This window comes from Manis pentadactyla, chromosome 4 (genome assembly GCF_030020395.1).
Source record: "Manis pentadactyla isolate mManPen7 chromosome 4, mManPen7.hap1, whole genome shotgun sequence".
NCBI lineage: Eukaryota > Metazoa > Chordata > Mammalia > Pholidota > Manidae > Manis > Manis pentadactyla.
The window spans coordinates 62,866,158-62,886,699 of NC_080022.1; the positions used below are offsets into that span (position 1 = coordinate 62,866,158).

General features: G+C 36.3%; 1 protein-coding gene across 1 annotated transcript; it reads left to right on the top strand.

The window, feature by feature from the left end:
- Positions 1-53: 53 nt before the first annotated feature.
- On the top strand, positions 54-17,272 carry TYW3 (tRNA-yW synthesizing protein 3 homolog). Its single transcript, XM_036890136.2, has 6 exons — positions 54-227; positions 2,693-2,773; positions 4,091-4,189; positions 4,401-4,472; positions 8,494-8,627; positions 16,845-17,272. The coding sequence occupies exons 1-6, from the start codon at positions 54-56 to the stop codon at positions 17,056-17,058; spliced, it is 774 nt and encodes a 257-aa protein (XP_036746031.2). The 3' UTR covers positions 17,059-17,272.
- The last annotated feature ends 3,270 nt before the right edge of the window (positions 17,273-20,542 follow it).

Sequence of the window (20,542 nt, forward strand, 5' to 3'; positions counted from 1 at the left end):
TCCCAGGGAAGGGGAAGGGCTAGCGAGGGATCACAAGCTCCAAGTCCTCTCGCATGGACCGTATCGCCGAATTCAGGAGATGGAAGGCACAGTGTTTGAGCAAAGCGGACCTTAGCCGGAAGGGCAGTGTGGACGAGGATGTGGTAGAAGTTGTGCAGCTCCTGAATGGGCGAGAACAGTTTTTCACCACCAGTTCCTGCGCGGGCCGCATCGTCCTCCTAGACGGGGTGAGGCCCCTCGAGCCTGTCCCGTGTCCGCCGGGTAGTGTGCAACGCCAGGGACCCGTGCCCACGCGGTGCAACACCCACTTCCAGCCCGTTTGTCCTTCTGGTTGGTGGTATCAGTTTATCTACGAAATTCAGAGGATGAATTAGACCAGTGCTTCTTAATTTTAATGTCTATTAATAACCTGAAGAGCTTTTAAAGTACAATTTCTGATTCTGTAAGACTAGGTTGGGACCTAATAGTTTGCATTTCTAACAAGCGCCCAAGTGATGCTAAAACTGCTGGCCTAGAAATGATCTTGAGTTGCAAGGGTTAGAGATTTTCATTTTGATAAGGGATGTTAAAGGATTTCAGGCCTGGCGAAGCCCGGTGTTCTATCTCCTGTTCAACCGCTCTACCAAGCCTTGTTACTCAGTTGACGTGATTGACCGTCGTCAGGTTTAAGGAGTTCACTGCCTCCTAGTGGCCCACTCCATTATTACAGTCCTGGTAATTAATTTTTACAGTAATACACTACATAGTCTGAGATAGTAGTGAAGGCCTCAGGCTTTGGGGTGACACTGGTTAGATTCTAAACCAGTTATGGGAATTATTGGCTATATGACTTTAGGAAAGTTATCTAAACTCAGCCCCTCCCTGTACTACGAATTAAGGATAATAAAGCATATCTGCTTCATAAGGATTTTGTGCAGAGGAAATAGGGAAATTTATTTAAAACTCTTAGCATCATGCCTGGCCCATATTAAGTGCATTGTAAAAGTTAGCTATGTGTTACTTTTTAGCATTAGGATTGAATTGAGATCATGAAAGATGGCATCCTCTTAAGCTCATTCCTTATTTCTTTCAGTGACTGATCAGTTCCTGGTTTCCCAGATCAGCAGGGCCTGTTCATTTTTATCTTCCTTCCGTTTCCTCCTGAGAACTACACTTGCTTGTCTTGCCCACTTGTGCCCCATTTCTATTGCCCTGTCCTTCCTGGATTTCTGCAGTGGTTTCCTAATGGGTCACAGAATTACCAGTCTCTTTACCCCAAACCATGTTACACAGTGCTAGCAGATTAACGTTTTGAAAGCACAACTCTGTTCATGTCACTTATTCATGCTAAAATATTTTATTATACATCTTTTGACGTCAGAAAATCCAAACCCCTACTTTAGTATACCTTTCAACCCTATTTTCTGCTACGTCTCTATACCTTAATCTGTTTAGTGCAACTGCATTATTCTTTTTTACATACATATATTTACCTTTGCTCATTTTATTTGTCTTCAGATTATTTACCCCTGTCTGCATATTTAACACATGACTCCCTAAATTCCCCTCTTCTGCCTTAAGACAAACATACACATCTACTTGGAAGTAATGATTGCTTCTTCTGAACTGCCTTAGGCCTTTTTCTGAGCCTCTTTACATTTTGCGTATTATAACCTCTATTGTATTCATTTCCACTTTGCCTTATTTCAGGAAGGATTCGGAGTAACTTACAAAAAGACGATACAATTAGAAAAATAAAAAGTGGGAAAATCTGAATAAAAGGAGTATGATGAAGACAGTGATGACATTAGTTCCCAAAACATGCCACTAGATTCTGTAAATTTGCTAGAGGCGGGCCACGCATTTGACTCTGAGATTTAGATCAGTCAGCGTAAAATCAGATACATAAGTCACTAAGGTCATTCAGTGAAATCAAAGCAGTAATTTAGGACAAGCACAGCTCTTCACATTTCCAAGACCAAACAACAGTCTCCTGTGTACCCATTATATAAATAGTTACTTTGTAGAAGTGATTTAAAAGTGCATGTGATTTCCTGCTTCCTGTTTTACAAAGAGTAGTCCTTGAGAGTAGATCTGTTTATATGCAAAATATCTAATAGAACTTTACAAATAAACATTTTTCTAGTTAATAAAAAACCCAGTGTTAAGATATTTACCTTCTTGAGACTTTGACCTTTCAGGCCTAGCTCTGCCCTATGGGACTACATATAAAGTCTAATCCAGAGGTCACAAACATGCCTCCAGAGACTAGGATATATAAGGATATGAACAGCTCAGTTGTTAGTAAAAAGTGGTAGGTCCCATGTGGGATTGTGATAGTGCTTTCTTACAAAAAGAATTCAATTTTTTTTTAATATTATGCTAACCAAATAAAACAAGAGTACAACTCAGGGGCTGATACTGTCCCTTGTAATAATCCCATTTCTCCAGACAAAATCATGACCGTATTTAAGAAAATTATTTATTAAGTTCTTTTACCATAATAAATGAATTATTTTCTATCTCAAGTAATTGGTTTTATTTTTGTTTCAGGTTAACTTTACCCGGAAAAACCTATTGAATTGTTCTCAACAATATTTAAAATATTAACATGAGATATTAATTTAAGAAAGCCTACAATATGCTCTGCAATGTACTTGTTATTTTTATAAATAGTATATAACTAAATTACATTATTTTTTGTTTTTTTTAGGGTATGAATGGTTTCGAGGTTCAGAAACAAAACTGTTGTTGGCTCCTGGTTACACACAAATCTTGTGTAAAAGAAGATGTAGTAAGTATATATAAATTTAGAAATAAACTTTCATTCACAGTTTCGTTTAGTATATATGAAAACAATAGAAAATTCAAAAGTGACTTATGTGCATAATTAATAAACTGAAGATTATTAAGCCTAGAGACAACTCATTTCAATGGCATTTTTGAGTTATAGGAGACAAGTGTAAATATGTATGCAAACATTATTGACAGCTGTTCAACAAAACACATCCTCTTAGATGAATCAGAGAATGCATGAACATTGGACATATACTAAATTCATATTTTGAATTTCAGTTCTGCCTTTTGATAAGTCTGGAACAAATTATAGAAGGAGAAGAGAGATAAGAGAAAGAGATTAGCACTATCTGTGTATTACCAGCATGGTGATGTAAATAAATTATACATTACTTACCTGGATTGCTTCTTGAAAATCTTCCTATCTGTGCTGGATTATTTAGTTTTCTAAATTGAAATGTTCAGATAAGTTCATATAAAGTTGTATTAGCCAGGCCATATACATTATTGGTTCAGGTGCACCAGTATTGTCCTCGGAGTTCTCACTCAGTCTCCATCTCCTTTGTTGGGACTGGTTCTCTCCGCGTGTTTGCCCTTATTCTCTTCTGCTGCAGATGACTGTGGGAGGAAAGAGCTGCCAGCAACCCCTGTAGGCGAAGACTTCTTCCTAATTATATATCATTCCCAGAGAAGGACTCAAGTCATCTTGCTTGAGTTAGGTCTTCTCCCCCTGAGATTATTTTTGCCAGTAGAATGGAAGGCTATCCTTGATCAGACCTGGGCACTTGACATCTCTGATATTATGCTAGCAGGAGTGATGGGTGACAGGATCATGATTAACAGTCCCATCAGAATCCAGTGGTGTGAAAGAGGGAGATGCTGCCCAGGGAAACTAGGCAGACAGAAATGAGAACTGCCTTGTATAATTTCTAGCTCAGGCAATAGTACATGTGTCTCAAACTTCAGTCTAACAACAAAGCATTTAGACAGACCTTCTAGTACAGTCTTTACATAACATACTCCTCAGTGAGTGATCTGTTATTGAATTAAATAGAATAGTAAATTGCTTTTTCAAGGTATGGTTGGAAAGAATAATACAGAAGGTTTATGGGAGAATTAGAAATCAGCTCTTTTAAAAGAATAAGATTAATAAGGAGGAGAAAGAGGACCAAGATAGCAGAGTGAAAGTTGTGGAAAAAGAATGCTGAATGAGTCTGAAGGTTTCTGGGAAAAACTGAAGTTACATGTGGCAAAAGGACACCAAAGAACAGGATCATGTATTTGTGTCTGATACTAACATTTCTCATTTCTTTAGATTATAGCTCTAAAGAAAGCCAGTGGTGATGCAGTTTTGAAATTTGAACCACTTATTCTTCATGTGCAGTGTCGACAATTGCAGGATGCACAGATTCTGGTAAAATTTTGAGATTATACTTGAATTTATAGGCATGTGGGCAGATTTAATTTTAAGCTTTAAATCTATCAAAAATTAATACATTATTAGTTTAATCAAACAGTTTTTCCTTTAATTTCAGATTGGGGGTTATGTATGTTTTTGTAGTGTATAGAACTAAACAGTTTAATTGGCCAGATTATCAGAATTTAATACATTTATTTTCCTACAGCATTCAGTGGCCATGGATTCTGGTTTCAGGAACTCTGGCATAACAGTGGGAAAGAGAGGGAAGACTATGTTGGTAAGATACCTTTTGGAAAAAAATAATTCTTTGATCATGAAGTGATCCAGATTATTATATAACCTTCTACTTAGACTCCTGCTTTTAGTTTGTTCCTACTCAAATCTTCTTCCATTCCCTTGCTCAGAAACCTCCAGTGATCCTTCAGTGACTTACTCTTTTCTATAGGCAAAGTTCAGAATTGTTGCATTTACCTTTGAGGTCTTATTCCCTAGGATTCCTCTCCACTTGGTTTTAAACTGATTCTCTGTACCCTTCTCATCCTTATATAGTAAGTACCCTGATATAATAGAATTACAGATGAGCTATAAAGCCTGCTACATGGATATTGTCTGCACCACTGCTAAACTCTATGAACTTGGGCAAGCTTCTTAATCCCCCAGGGTCTGTTTTCTTAGCTATATTCAGAAGTCTAGCAAACTACCTTCCTCAGGCCAAGTCCAGCCCACAGCAGGTCAGATCCCATTACACCCATTTGATAAATTACTGTCTCAGGTTGCTTTTATCCTGTACTGGTAAAATGAGTAGTTGTTTTAGATTTAGATACTATATGACTGGTGAAGTCAAAAATATGTACTGTCTTTCCTTTTACATAAAAAGTTTGCCAACCCCTGGACTAGATGAACTTTAAGGCCCCTTCTAAGTTCCAGATCCAATTGGAGTCCTTCCTTGGCCAAGCCAACCCCTACTGATTTTGCCCTAGTCTGATCTCCTGTACTATTTACTGTTTGGCAGGGCATGTATTTTTTGTTTTTGAACTATTTCAGATTGCCCTCCATTCTAGCTCCCTGGACATTCCTATTTTCTATCTATTTGTAACAAATAGCCTATTTCCCAGAGTTGGCTTAAAAAAGAGACACCTACAAATCATGACTAAATAGAAGATCAAAGCCCTGGTTGTATGACCATCTCATTCTCCATTGCATCTGTTGGCCCAGACAAGAACAGAGCCATTCTTTCACCTTCCTTTCTTTTGTCTTCATATTCAGGTAGTTACAAGTCCTTTCACATCTGCCTCTAATTTCTCTCACCTGAGTTCACCTCTCCACACTCTGTGTTGCTGCTCCTACTTAAGCCCTCATTATTCCTCACCTCAGTCTTTACAGTTGTCTCCTCACCTTCCTGCACTCCATCATTCCCTTCCATCCCTCACCAATATTGTCAGAATCCCCCTTTTAAAAAAGTCAGGGTCTCTACTCTGAAAACTACAAGACACTTATGAGAGGAATTAAAGAAGACATCAATAAATGGAAATATATCTTGGGTGCATGGGATAGGAAGAATTAATATTGTCAAAATGGCTATCCTATCCAAAGCAATCATCCAGATGCAATCCCTATCAAAATACCAACAGCATTCTTCAACGAACTGGAATAAATAGTTCTAAAATTCATATGGAACCACAAAAGACGCTGAATAGCAAAAGCAATCCTGAGAAGAACAAAGCTGGGGGGATTATGCTCCCTAACTTCAAGCTGTACTACAAAGCCACAGTAATCCAGACAATTTGGTAGTGGCACAAGTACAGACCACAGATAAATGGAACAGAACAGAGAACCCAGATATAAACCCACACATATATGGCCAAGTAATATATGATAAAGGAGCCATGAATATACAGTGGGGAAAAGATAGCATCTTCAACAACTGACGTTGGCATAACTGGACAGCCACATCTAAGAATGAAACTGAATTATGGTTTAACTCCATACACAAAAATAAACTCAAAATGGATCAGAGACTTGAATGTAAGTCATGAAACCATAAAACTCACAGAAGAAAACATAGGCAAATATCTTTTGACTATAAACATGAGCAACTTTTTCCTAAACACATCTCCTCAGGCAAGGGAAACAAAATAAAAAATGAACAAGTGGAACTACATCAAACTAAAAAGCTTCTGTACAGTGAAGGACCATCAGCAGAACAAAAAGTCATACTACAGTATGGGATAATATATTCATAAATGACTTACCTGGTAAGGGGTTAACACCCAAAATATATAAAGAGCTCACATGCCTCAACATCCAAAAAACAATCCGATTAAAAATGGGCAGAGGATCTGAACAGACACTTCTCCAAAGAAATTCAGATGCCCAAGAGGCACATGAAACAATGTTCCACATTACTAATCATCAGGGAAATGCAAATTAAAACCACAATGAGATATCTCCTTACACCAGTTAGGAAGGCCAACAGACAAGAAACAACAAATGCTGGCAAGGATGCAGAGAAAAACTCTGTTGGTGGGGAATATAAATTAGTTCAACCTTATGGAAAGCAATATGGAGGTTTCTCAGGAAACTGAAAATAGAAATATCATTTTATCCAGTAATCTCACTCCTAGGAATTTACCTGAAGAAAACAAGATCCCAAACTCAAAAAGACAGGCACCCCTGTTTATCGCAGCACTATTTAAAATAGCCAAGATATGGAAGCAGCCTAAGTGTCCATTAGTAGATGAATGGATAAAGAAGATGTGGTACATATACACAATGGAAAATTATTCAGCCATAAGAAGAAAACAAATCCTACCATTTGTAACAACATGGATGGAGCTAGAGGGTATTACGCTCAGTGAAATAAGCCAGGTGGAGAAAGACAAGTACCAAATGACTTCACTCATTTGAGGAGTATAACAACAAAGCAAAACTGAAGGAACAAAATAGTAGCAGACTCACAGACTCTGAGAAGGAACTGGTGGTACCAAAGGGGAGGGAGAAGTGGATTAAAGAGCACTATAATTCACAGTCACAATATAGATAGGTCATGGGGAAGTCAGTAGAGCACAGAGAAGACAAGTAATGACTCTATATCATCTTACTACGCTAATAAGACAGTGACTGCAATGGGGAGGTGGTGAGGACTTGAAAATATGGGTGAAACCTTCATAAGATTCTGTATCAATGATACTTTAATAAAAAAAATTTTGAAAGTCAGGGTCTCCAAATAGTTCCCCTGATATTGAAGGCCTTACCCAATTATTATCCATCTACTTTATTTATGCTTATCTCCCACTAATATACTTCCCCTCCAGCTAGTTAGAAATCTGTTAGTTTTTTTCCCAAATGTATCATGTTCTTTCATGTCTCTGTGACTATATGTAAGTTGTCCTCTGTCTAGAATGCCCTGTTTCCCCCATTTCTAACATCTGGTGAAACTGCACTTAGCCTTTTAAAATCCCAACTCAAATGCTACCTTTCCCATAAAGCCCAGACTTCAACTTAAATTAGTTGCTGCTTCTACATTTCCTTAGCATTATGTGTATACAAGTACATATTTCTCCTGTCATAGGACCTATTTTACTGTAAAACTTTGTTCACTTTCTTACTTCCTATTCTGAAGTGTGAGCTCTCAGGGGCAGGGACCATGTTATATTCATCCCACATCTTAACACTACATAGGGCCTTGAACATTGCAGATACTCAGTAAAAGTTCATTGAATGAATTTGTATTCTATATAATAGTTTTTATCATCTTTCTTAACTACTATTCAGTGCTTGGATTTACTTGGAACATGTTTCCTCTCTCATCAATGGGGTTACTGAGATTGGCAACCCAAATGCGTCAGGAAAGCAGCCACTTTGTAAGATGAATAATTGTGGTTTGTTCTTGTGAACACACTCTGCTCAAGTAATACTCATTCACACTCAGTGCATTTTGATTTTCCCTTAAAGCTTTTGTTGAAATTTCATTTATTTCTTTTCTTTAAATAGCATATTAAAGCTTTCTAAGCATTAGTATGATGGAAACTGTTAAGGTGATTGGATTCTTTGATATTATCTGCTTCTCTGAAAGGCAATGTGTAGAATGACTTTCTCTAGAAATAATTGTGTGAATGCAAAATCTGTTTAATCTCCCTTGAGTCAACTGTGTTTAGCTAAATTATTTCAAAGCATAAATTTAAATTCTGTAATGCAACTAAGCTATGTTTAAACAGAGCCCTGACTGGGACTTTTCTTTATTTATGTTTAGTGTCTCTAATTCATAAGTGGCCATATCTAAACAGTGTTCCTTATAGGCTGTCCGGAGCACACATGGCTTAGAAGTTCCATTAAGCCATCAGGGAAAACTGATGGTGACCGAGGAGTATATTGACTTCCTGTTAAAAATAGCAAATCAGAAAATGGAGGAAAACAAGAAGAGAATCGAAAGGTATATTAATTGAATATTTCCATGTTATTTTTATATGCTTAGGTCATCTGAAAATAATACACACCATCTTCAGTTTATACTTCCAACTGCTTTTTAGTCTGTAGCCTTATCATGAATAACAAAAAGATGACCAAAGTAATAGATGAGAGGTCCTAAATGAACATAAGATAAGAGAGAAGCTTCATGGAGGATAGTGGGACACATGACTGCCAGCACCAGGCAAAAAGGATAGAAACATAATCACTCAGTAAGAGCCCAGCAGCCACAGAGCCTGTAGCTGATCATGTTGAAGGCAGCTGGGGAACAGGTGCACACTGTCCTCTGGGTGTCAGCTACTGGAGGTACCTACAATCTCCTTTTGAGGAGAATAGCATGGTTGATTTTAGTCTGATAAATATTTTACACCTCTTGCTAATTCATTACCCAATTGTTACCACAGATTATTATATGTAGAATTGCCACAGTTGTCCCAGTAGGAAGGATATGGTTATCAGTTCGCATCTTTATACTTCTCTTGTTCTTAAGCTTCACCTTCTGGTGAATAAAATTTTCATGTTACTTTCTTTTTCAACTTTTTCCTAAGAATAGGCTTTTTGATATAAAGAAGTGGTTCTTATGCTGCCTTTCATGTATGAAGGTAATGTTACTGACATACCATCTGTGAGATGTACATTTCTGAGTTATTCAAGGAGTGATGGTCAATTTATTATCATTTGAAATTTCTTTTTTCCGTTCTCCCCACATCCTTGGCCACCTCACAACCAGTCAATCACCACCAAAATAAATCTTGAATCATTTTCTCCCCACCCTTACTGCCACTTTTTCACTTAGGACCATTGTGATCGCCTTATTAACTGGTCTCAAAGTGGAATGCTTCTGCTATGTCTCTCTGCTAAGCCATTCTCCATCATATCATCCAAATCCTAGTAAAATGCAAGGGAATCCTATTGTTTAACTTGCCTGCTTAAAATTCTTTAACACCTAGAATTTTCTTTGAAGCAACTAAGTCCAGAAGTGCCAATGGTAGCATGGTGGCTAGAAGTAGAACTACGCTTCAGAGGCAGAACTGAGTTCAAACTGAGGTTCCATCACAATTTACTCAATTTTCTTAGTTTCATTCTTACACCTAACTTGGGGGAGGTACCTATCTTAAAGAATAATTTTAGTGTACATTAGATAATGTGTAAAATAACTGATCCTTTTCCTTTATGTCATGGACTCTCAGGATAAGATAGCCCTTCTCCTTCATTGATGCATAAAGAGAATAAACCTCTAATCACACCAGTACCACCATCCAGGCTTTGTCCACTAGGGCTCTTCATTTGAACCACAGAATTCACAAGGTTTTTCAAGTGACTCTCAGTTCTCTCAATAGGTTCATAACATGTACCATTCTAAATACATTGGAGAGAAGTTAATTCCTTATATATAATGGATGTCTTAGGGCACTGGTGCTAATTTTCTAGTGGAACCCTGGTTGAAACAAGCTGAGAGGTTATCTGGCCACATGGTTACTTGAGCAAACACTCTAAGTAAAGTAACGACTTCAAGTAAAAAGTGAAATATTTTGATAGATAAAAGGTCTTGTTTGTGAAAAATAATTACCAAGCCCATTGCTTAGTGGGTAGAAATGGGGATGAGGTGATTTCATAATGAAGAGCACCCAGCCACTCCACTAGACTACAGAGTTTGAACTGTCTGTAAGTTTACCACCTTTGTTAGATAGTATTCCAGTGAGACTGTTTGTTAAAACATAGGAGGTAGCAAATCAGTTTCTCTGTTTCCTTACTTGAATTTCAATAAGATTATAAATATAGCCCAAGATCAACTAACTATACACCTGGTGAAGTTAATTGAGCCACGTTCACCAACTATAAAATCAAATTATGCTTTAAATCCACTGACTCGAAAATATGTTTTGAGATTATAGTGCACATGCTGCTGTCAAGAGAGCCATGCTCATCATGTAAAATCAGTGAAAAATTAAAGAAGGGTAAAAAGTGTCTTAAGATACTGATTAGAAGATTACATGTGAATTCAGAAAGGGTGAACAAATTAGGAAGCCCTTTTGGGAACAGCTGTACATTCCACCAAATGCAGAAAAAGTGTTACTCTTTTGATGTTGAAAAGAGAAAAAAATTATAAATACTGGAGGTGATGAATTCTACAATCAGACATAGAATACTAAAATTGGTTTGTCACAGGACCAAAGTTTCACAATTCAAATAACTATAATAAGAGAATATTTAAAAGCTAAAATCCTAATGAGTAACATTTCAGCAACAAGAAATACTCCAGAAATGTGAAAAAGTTAAAAAGTGAAATATTTTGGTAGATAAAAGGTCTTGTTTGTGAAAAATAATTACCAAGCCCACTGCTTAGTGGGTAGAAATGGGGATGAGGTGATTTCATAATGATGAAAAATAGCAAGTTTGGAGCTCTGTTTACTCATTACAAGAGGAAGACTGTTTTTGTATGTATTAGTAAGAGATCAGGACTGACTTGGGTTGGATAAAACCCCCATTAGGCTCTGAGAAGAATGAAATTAGCTATGTTCTCTTCACCTACTGTGTAGTAAAAAAGTAAATGTTAAAGTATAGAATAAAAAGGATGAATATACTAGCGTATATTGCTTATACATATAAAGCAGAGAAAAAAGTAATCTATTTCCAGAGGTTGGGATCTTTTTGTTACTGTTTTTTACCTTTTCATAATAAAATATACATAACAAAATTTAAAATTTCAACCCTTTTTAAGTGTACAGTTTTGTGGCATTAAATACATTTACACTGTTAGGCAGCCACCACCATCACCACTATCCATCCCCAGAACCTTTTCATCATCCCAAACTGAAACTCTGTATCCATTAAGCAGTAATTCCCCCTTCACCAAGACTCCAGCTCCTACTAACATAGTCCTGTTTTGTGTCTCCATGAATCTGACTGCTCTAGGCACCTCATTTAAGTAGAGTCACACAATATTTGTCCTTTGGTGTCTGGCTTACTTCACTTAGCATTGTGTCTTCGAGGTTCATCCATGTGGTAACATGTGTCAGAGTTTCATTTCTTTCGAAGGCTGAATAACATTCCATTGTGTTTATATACACATTTTGTTATCCATTCATCTCTCAGTGGATGTTTGTTTTTTTCCACGTTTAGCTATTGTAAACAATGCTGCCATGAACATGGTTGTGCAAGTTATCTGAGTCCCTGCTTTCAGTTTTTCTGTGCATATACCCAGAAGTGGAGTTGCTGGATTATAGGGGAGTTCTATGTTTACATTTTTGAGGAGCCTTCATACCATTTTCCATAGGAGCTGCACCAAATTACATTTCTGCCAGCAATGCACAAGGATACCCATTTCTCCACATCCTTGCCAACACTTGTTGGCTTTTGGATAGTGGCCATTCTGACAGGTATGAGGTGATATCTCATGGTTTTGATTTGCATTTCCCTGATGATTAGTGACTTTGAGCATTTTTTCATATACCTTTTGGTAAGAATTTATATCACTTTGTTACTTTCCTTGCTGCTTATGGTGCTCCTGCTTAGATCCTTCTGGATTTCCTTATTCTGCCTCTGGAATTGTGTCCCTGGCTTATTGCTCCAGCTACTTCTGCATACACTGCTGGTCTTCTAAATATTTTGCAAGTCCTGAACCCCTATATCCAATAACCTATTGAATATATATAAGTAAAACATTCCGTCAGCCTTTCCTTAAATCTTTCTTATCCTATCTCAACCCCATAGTCATATTCTTATTATCATTTACCATTATCATTACAGTTTATGCCTCAGTGCAAAGCATAAATGTGAACCATAATGAACTACAATTATTTAATTGCATGTATCTTTTTTCCTATTACAACATAGTCACATCAAAAATAGGACTGATCTCTTCCAACCAACCAACCACACACACACACACACACACACACACACACACACTTTATTCTCTTATTCTAAAACCTTACATGGTGTCTGGCTCATAGTAGAAAACCATTAAATGTTTATTGAATTAATCATGACCAATAAAGGAACTTAAAAGTTAACAGATCATATTGAATTCCCCAAAGGCACACACAGTTTCTTATTCATGATTAATTTCTGAGTGTGTGGCATAAGAATATGGTTAATAAATGTTTGCTAAATTTAGTTAACTGACTTTTTCTATCAATAGTGCTACTCCTAAGGCTTCAAAGACAGGACAGTTATTCTGGAAGACACGTAAGATGGCTTAGAGATTGGGGTGGGCAGGAGTAAACTCTTACTACATAGCTCAAGTAAGAAGTAATAGGACCCTGAGCGATAGGATGAGTGGGACTGATACTGCAGCATGTAAGCGACACATGGCAGCAGATGGAAATCAGGTTAGAAGAGGAGGAGGAGTCAAGGATAACAGGTATCTTAGATTCCTTATAACTGCTAATCTTATTTTTTAAATGGAACTAAAGCAGGTAAATATATAACTTAAACATGTCTCTATATACTTAAGATCAAAGAAGTAAGTAAGACTAAGTGAAAACATTTCCTCATACTTCTTCCTTGGGTATCCCCTCCCCTCATTTTTTTCTTTTCGTTAATTCCTCTCCTGTCATCTAGCCAGCTTCCATTCATCCTTGCAGTTCAGCCTGGTGTAAGCTTCTTTCCAAGGAGCATTTCATGAGCTCACTTGAAATGAAGTGCCCCAGTGCTCCCATTTTATCTTATCTTTTTCGTGACATATTGAGTGTGTCTTTATAACTTCTTCAGCTTCTATTAGACCTGAAGATCCTTGAAGGCACAGACCATGTCTCTTACCTGTTTCCAGAATCTAGCACAGACCCTGTCACACATGCTTTTTAATAAAAATGCTAGAGCTTAATCAGTTAAATTCCAAATACATATATATGAGAATAGCCTTTTTTGTTATTTGTGAATAATGAAAGCCTAAAAAAGTATGAAATTGTGCCTGGATTTCATTAATTTGAAGTTCCTATTTCAGAAGTCAAAAAATGATCAGCTATTTATTGCAAGTCCTCTAGCTGACCTGAAAACCATGAATTCACTTTCCTAGGGCAGGTCTGAAAAGTTCTCTCATGAAGGGAACTAAGTACGAGTTGCCCTACGGCATGCTCAGGTATGCCTCATTTTGACTGCAGAGATAGAAAAAGTGAAGACAATTTTATTTTCTTTTGATGGAGGGAAGAACAGTTGTCTAAGCATACACTTCTCTATATTCTCTGAGCTCTTTTTATTGCCTGTGACAGCTGAGAAAATTCTACTTTGAGAACTGGGCTTAGAATGCTGTGTAAAGGGTTAGGATAAAGGAGAACATATACTTGGAAAACAGATTTCTGACTTATTGAGTAAGAGAGTTTCCCAAAAGACTTCTTAAAAGTTCCTGTAAAAAAGGAAAAGTAAAAAGGATTTGAAACTTTTGTTATTGGCTTTCAGCACAAAAGGGTCTTTGTTCCATTTTACTGGTTGTTTTTTGGTATCCCGAGGATGTAGCTTTGAATTCTTAGGTTCTTTAATGGAAGATTAAAGTAAGGCACCTGTTCCTCTTTAATTACCTTTTTTTATGTGATTGACAGGATATTTTACACAAGCTGTTAATTCTCTGTGATCATGAAAGAGAAATTTAATCTTTAATTTTCTAGGAATAAAGTATAATACAGAAAAAAGACTTAGTTACCTAAGTTTAAAGTTCAGGGTTGAGTGGAGAATGATAGAAGATGAAGTTGCATTTCATGAATCACTTCTTATGTTCAGATAAGGATGATTCACACCATTTTGTGGCGTGCTTAGATTTGTGTTTTAGATAAAGTGAGTCATTCTATTGGGTCATTTTATTAAGTAAGCCATTCTAAACAGTGTGGAAGATGAGAAGGAAACCAGCCGCCAAATCGTGGAAGTCAGCCAGATGATGTCAAGATCTGGAGAGAAAGATCAAGTCAAATTTATAGAAGTGTTGATGAATGTCAGGGACTGAAGACAGTATTGTTGAGGGGAGATGGAGGAGTTTAGTCTAGCTAAGTATTGGTGAGCTAGTTGAATTCTGACTTGTCAACTTGGTGGTAGGCGGGGTATAGAAAGAAGAAGCAGTCTCCACTTGAGGGGAATGCAGGACAGGTGGTGTCTCTGTGGGGGACCCAGGTTCTAGTTAAGTAAGAACATAGAGGGTGCATTAAATAAGAAGGTTGTCAACAGGAAAAAGTCTAAAAAGTTGTATGTCACTTAATAGTCCTCAAAGCCTTCTGCCATACCTCTTACCTCTTACCATAATGTTTTTCCTTTTACTGTACCTCCCTTTTTGAGATTGACTTATTCATTGAAGAAATATTTTTTGAGCATCTATTATTTGTCAAGCATTGTGCTGGGTATCAAGGTGTACAGTGCTTAATACATACATTCTTGAGGTATGGACAGGATATGCACTAAGTGTGTTATGTATATATTACAATTGTGTGGATTATTTGGGAATAGGAGAGTGTCTTGTTTTTTTGTAGGGAAGTTTTATAGTCTTTGTAAGAAGAACTTAACCTGTTGAAATAAAGAAAAAGAAAATTGGTCCACACAGCAGTTTATTCTGTAGATATCAAAAATTTCTTGTTATAGTCTCTCATTTTAATAGGATATAAAAGCATGATGAAATCCCTACAATGGCAAGGGAGTTCTCAACCTCCAGATCATTCTAATTTGGGACCTAGAATAAAACATCCATATTTACCTTTGTTGTTCAGTAGTTATTTATTCACTTATTTGGCATATGTTTACTGAGCATGTCAGCACTGTAATCATGCTATGATTATAACTGAAGATGAGATAGATGATGTCCTTGGTCCCATGGAGTTTATAGTCTATAAAAATAGTCATTATTGAGAATTTACTGTGTGCCAGGCACTGGGCTATGTACTTTCGCATAACACCTGTAACCTTCCGACAACCGTGTTAGGTATAAGATAATAAACAGTTTTATAAGTGAGGAAAGTGAGACTCAGTGAGGTTAGAATTAGCCAATCTCAGCTTTCCTGGTGGAAAGTTGGTGTGAATCTCATACACCACACCATGCCACCTTGCTGCCTTCCAACAGTATGTCAAAGGCTAGAGTGTCAGGCAGAGTATTGTATTAGGGGTTAACGTGTAGGTAGAAAAGAAATGAAGCCCAGTTTTCAGGGATCTAACAGTTTATTGTATCACAAAAATAACACGGAAATTCCAGTAGAAAGAGTAAGGGAAAATAATAATTTATATTAAAAAAATTAAAATAGCGAATATAAATAAATGAAAAATACTATCCCTTGCAAACAAAGAAATGAAAATTAATAGATACCATTGTCATCTATCAAAGTAAAGCATGTGTTTTGGTGGTGATACTCAGTATATGGAGAAGTTTTTCAAGTACTGCTATTAGAAGCATATTTTTTTAGACATCCATTCTGGGAAACAGAGTTTATATAGAGCCTTAAAATGTTTATACCCCTTAATCATGTAATTATATTTCTAGGTGCTTATAAATAAATGGAGTCTCAGATCACATATTTTCAAAAACGTTTGTCACATTGTTGTATTAGGAAAAATTTGAAACTAAATCTAAGGCCAATCTAGGTGACATAATGTTGCACTACCATTAAAAAAGTGTTATTTTGTAGTTCATTTGATAATATGGAAAATATTTTCAATAAATATTAAATTTTCAAAAAACAATGTAAAACTTTATATGTAATATCACAATTTTGTAAAAGACAGTAAGTGTGTGTATGTGTACATGGGTAAATACATTAATTCAGATTACATTAATAGAGTGGAAAAAGTAAAATTATTGAGAATGCTTATTTATAGGTAGTTATGTAGAGGGGACCTGTATGATAACTTCATAGATTTACAAATTCTGGAAAATAAGCCTCTGTTTATTAACATTTATAATTTTTTATAAAGAAAAAATAACAGTTCATTTTTTTACCTTCTTTGACTCCTCCACCTGGAGTAGAAAGTGAGGTAGGATAAATAGTTGCAAGAGGTGGTTCCAGTCCTATTTTCAGGACAGTTCTTAATGAAAAACACATTTCTTTTCCAAATTCAACAATCATAAAAGCAAGGTGTGTATTGTTTCTTTGATCATTTTATATTTTAAGGTTATTTCCCATCAAATTTATATGATTTATAAGATCTAGGTATATTTCAGTCATTCTGTCTCAGAACCACATATATAACAGTAGTATCTATTTCTTCATAGGTTTTACAACTGCCTACAACATGCTTTGGAAACAGAAATTATTACTACGTCACATCCCAAAGAGAAAATCATAGAGAAAAATACTCATATGAAAAAAAGTCCAGAAAAGGCACATGGCAAATGTATTGCTGAAGAACATGATGAAGACCTTGAAGATGGCGATGGTGATGATGACCCAGGAATCAGTGTCACCTTCTTCCCTAAAGATTACTGAGATTTGGTTCTGAAGAGTTTTGATAAAATAATGCTCTTTGTAAGAGTATTTTAGTTGTTCAGTGTATCAGCCATTCAGAAAAGCAAGATTTAACTTTATTTTAGGGACTCTCAACTCTTAGCTTTTTAAAATAGTTGTGTATATTTATTTTCTCATTAAATGCCATCCTTTTTACTCACATATTCATTACAAAATAAAATTATGATTTTTAATGCCTTTGTTTCAATCTCTACTTCTCTAAAACCAGGAGCACTATAATACCTTCCCAGAGAACCTTAAATTTGGTGATATTTGAGTAAAATCGTAACATTTTACTTACTTTTGACTTTGAAATCTCCAGCCTTTAAAGGGAGGTCAGAGTTTACATCATGTTGCTGTGGAGTCCAATAACAGCTGTTTTTGTTATCTCCACTATTTCTCATAAACCAGTGTCTGCTACCACTGGCACAGTCCCTGGAAACAGGTGGGCATAGATTCTCTCTAAGCCTGGTCAGAAATGGTAACTTAAAACAAAGGAATCTTAATAGAATAAATGTGCAATGGAAAATTACAAGGAATCAGAAGACTTAGGTTTGAATTCTGACTGCTACAAAGAAGTTGGAGGTCTTTGAGCAAATCACTTAATTTCCAAGAGTTTCCATTTCCTTTTCTGCATAGTAGTAAATGTAATACCTGCTGTATTTACACCATAGGATGGTTGACAGGATCAAGTTTTAAAAAGAATATGAAAGCAATTATTAGTAGAACATTTTACATATGTTACTATTTGCCATTTATTTTCATTATAAAATAAAATCACACTATTTTTAGAATGTACCAAATCATAAAAATCACATATTTAAAGAGAAATTACTAGTCATAGAACTAATAGACTATTAGATAAAAAATACCAGAATGTTAAAAACTACATAAGTAGTAAACATTGAGTTGTGATTTTGGCATTTCATAATATTTTATAATTTGTAAAAATTGTACGTAGATTTGCAAATCACATGCTTGTCTTCTGACACATACCATTTTGTACTTATTTTTAAAATAGATTGACTTCACAATCATCTGTTGTCCTCTAAATTTATTAGAATGGTGTCCAGGAAGCTTTAAAGTTGTGAAATTTTTCTTTGCTCCCCTTTTCTATCAGCTCTAAAATCTCTTTGACTTCTAAAATAAATTACTAATATTTACTTTCCTAATTTTAGAATTCTCACAACATTTAGGAACTCATGTAACACAGTCTTCTGTTGCATTGTTCCAGAAAGGACCTTTGAGTCAGTCTTCAGACTTCCTGCCTTCCTGCAGCATTTGGTGCCATTAACCACTTTTGCATCCATGAATCTACCCTTTTGTGAGCATCTTGATGCTTGCTTCTAAATAATTTCCATGTTTATGGCAAACCCTTGATTCTTTTTCTTTTTTTTTTTTTTTTTTTTTTTTTCCATTTTCTAAACAGCTTTTTTGAAGTGTAGTTTACATACCACAAAATGCACCCACTTAAAGGGTCCAACCAATGCAGTGACTTTCAGTAAATTTACAGAGTTGTGCAACCATCATCACACCTTGATTCTTTTTCTCTCCAACCCTTCAACAATTTTCAACATCTACTGCACCTTAGAATCATCTTATGAGCTTTGACAAAAACAATAAAAACAGGACCCAAGCATCTCCAGAGAAGGACAGTTCAGTATGTGTATTTTTTTCAAGCCCCCAAGTTCTCTAAACCAAAGGTATGCTGTAGATGCTCTCAAGTTTTTAGCCTTCATCTTGCATTTCTCTTCATCACAGCCATCTCGTCATGCCGGTGGCCTTAACCTGAGATGACGACTTCCACGCTGTGGCTAACTGCTGCGCCTTTCCAATAAAGGTGTTACTTCTAGAAGTTTTCTCTTGCTAGACTATTTCCTGGTTCTTCAGCTAGGGCGAACAGGGCTTTGTTGGGACTTGATTTTCATCTGAGCACATTGGCATTTCTGCTTTGCAAAGTTTTCCAGGGCCCAGTCTGGAATATGTGGGGTAAAAAGAAAACCCAGGTAACTCACCACTATTCTTTAGTCCCCAAGTTCCCTAACCAGTCCACCTACCCTCTTTACCTTTCAGTCTTTTTAATATACAATGTCTTAATATTCAGTCTTCATGTATAATGTCCAGAGTTTTTGCTTGTACTTAGTGGAAGGAATAGGAAAAAGTGTATCTTCCAGAATCAGAAATCTAATGTATTTTTTCAATTATTGATATATCATTTTGTTGGAGTATTGTTGACACCTTTGGAAGCCATCCAAACAGTCACAGATCCCTTTATTTAGTGCTGTACCCTGTCACCCAGCATGTACACTTTGCTGTTCTGGCTTTAGGTTACTGGTGCCTCTCCACTCTAAATAAAGAAAAAGCCTTCTCTAGAAGTCTGTTTCCTGTCCTCCACTGCCCACTCCCCACCACAAACACACCCACTGTCTCATAGCCAATAATGAGAAGTGCAGAGTTTCCAAAGAACCGTGTTGGCCAGAAGAGGAATAAACTTGGATGTGCAATTGCTATTTAAGTTATCAGCAGCATCAGGCTGTGACTGGGAATCACCTGAGTCCTGTCATGTTTTTCCCATTCCCTTACCCATTTCTCCTGGGAGTGCCTGCTTAATACATCACTTGCATTAGAATGGCATCTTCTGCAAGAACTTGAAATAAAACATACTAAGATTATATTTGGATATACTTTATTTATTTTAAAATATATTTTGACATTTTAAAAAGTGATGACATACTTACTACAAAGATTGATGTTTTAATAAGCTAGAAATAATACTGGTAGTAAACTTATGATATAAATATGATGCAAATAAATTTATGATATTAAGTATAGAGTTTTAAAAATTCTTTTGAGGGAGTTTGAGGATCACTTCTATAATACATGCTATTATAAGAACCTAGAGTCAGGAAGGAGTACTAGAAGTCCAATTTAAGGGGATAGATACTATTTCTTTTAGGTCTTAAAGGCCAAGGAACAAGTTCACTTGTTTCCAATAAAAATCCAAGCAAAGCTTTTGCAGATAAAAGGAATGTGTAATATAATCAAGGCACCAAAGAACATGAGTTATTCAGTGATGGTGACTATTTCAGAAAAGCTGAAATACAACATATGGTATGAAACAAGCCACACTGGGTTAAGACCAACTGGGAAGGGCTTGTGGTCCCGTGTGGAGGTAATCAGTGTTTCCTAAACATGACTTGTTTCCTAAACAAGGCTAGAACCTGACATTCGGGCCGCTCTTTAAAACCTGACTCCCAGGCCATATTCTAGATCTCTCAAGGCAGAATCTTCAGTCTGGAGTCTAGGAATCTTTAGTTTTTAAACTCATCCAAGTGATTCTGATAAAATCAGCCTAGCACTTTTTGAAACCACTGGTAACAGATTTAACCCTGAAAGCATTGGAGAAAAATTAAAGTTTAATGGAAAAAAAGTAACATGATCAAATGATGGCTTGTTGAGGACAACT

Bases quoted from the DNA above. Each gene is read 5' to 3' on its own strand.
- TYW3 (XM_036890136.2), top strand. From the start codon at position 54: ATGGACCGTATCGCCGAATTCAGGAGATGGAAGGCACAGTGTTTGAGC. The intron at 228-2,692 runs GTGAGGCCCCTC...TGTTTTTTTTAG, and splicing joins GCATCGTCCTCCTAGACGGG to GGTATGAATGGTTTCGAGGT. The intron at 4,190-4,400 runs GTAAAATTTTGA...ATTTTCCTACAG, and splicing joins TGCAGGATGCACAGATTCTG to CATTCAGTGGCCATGGATTC.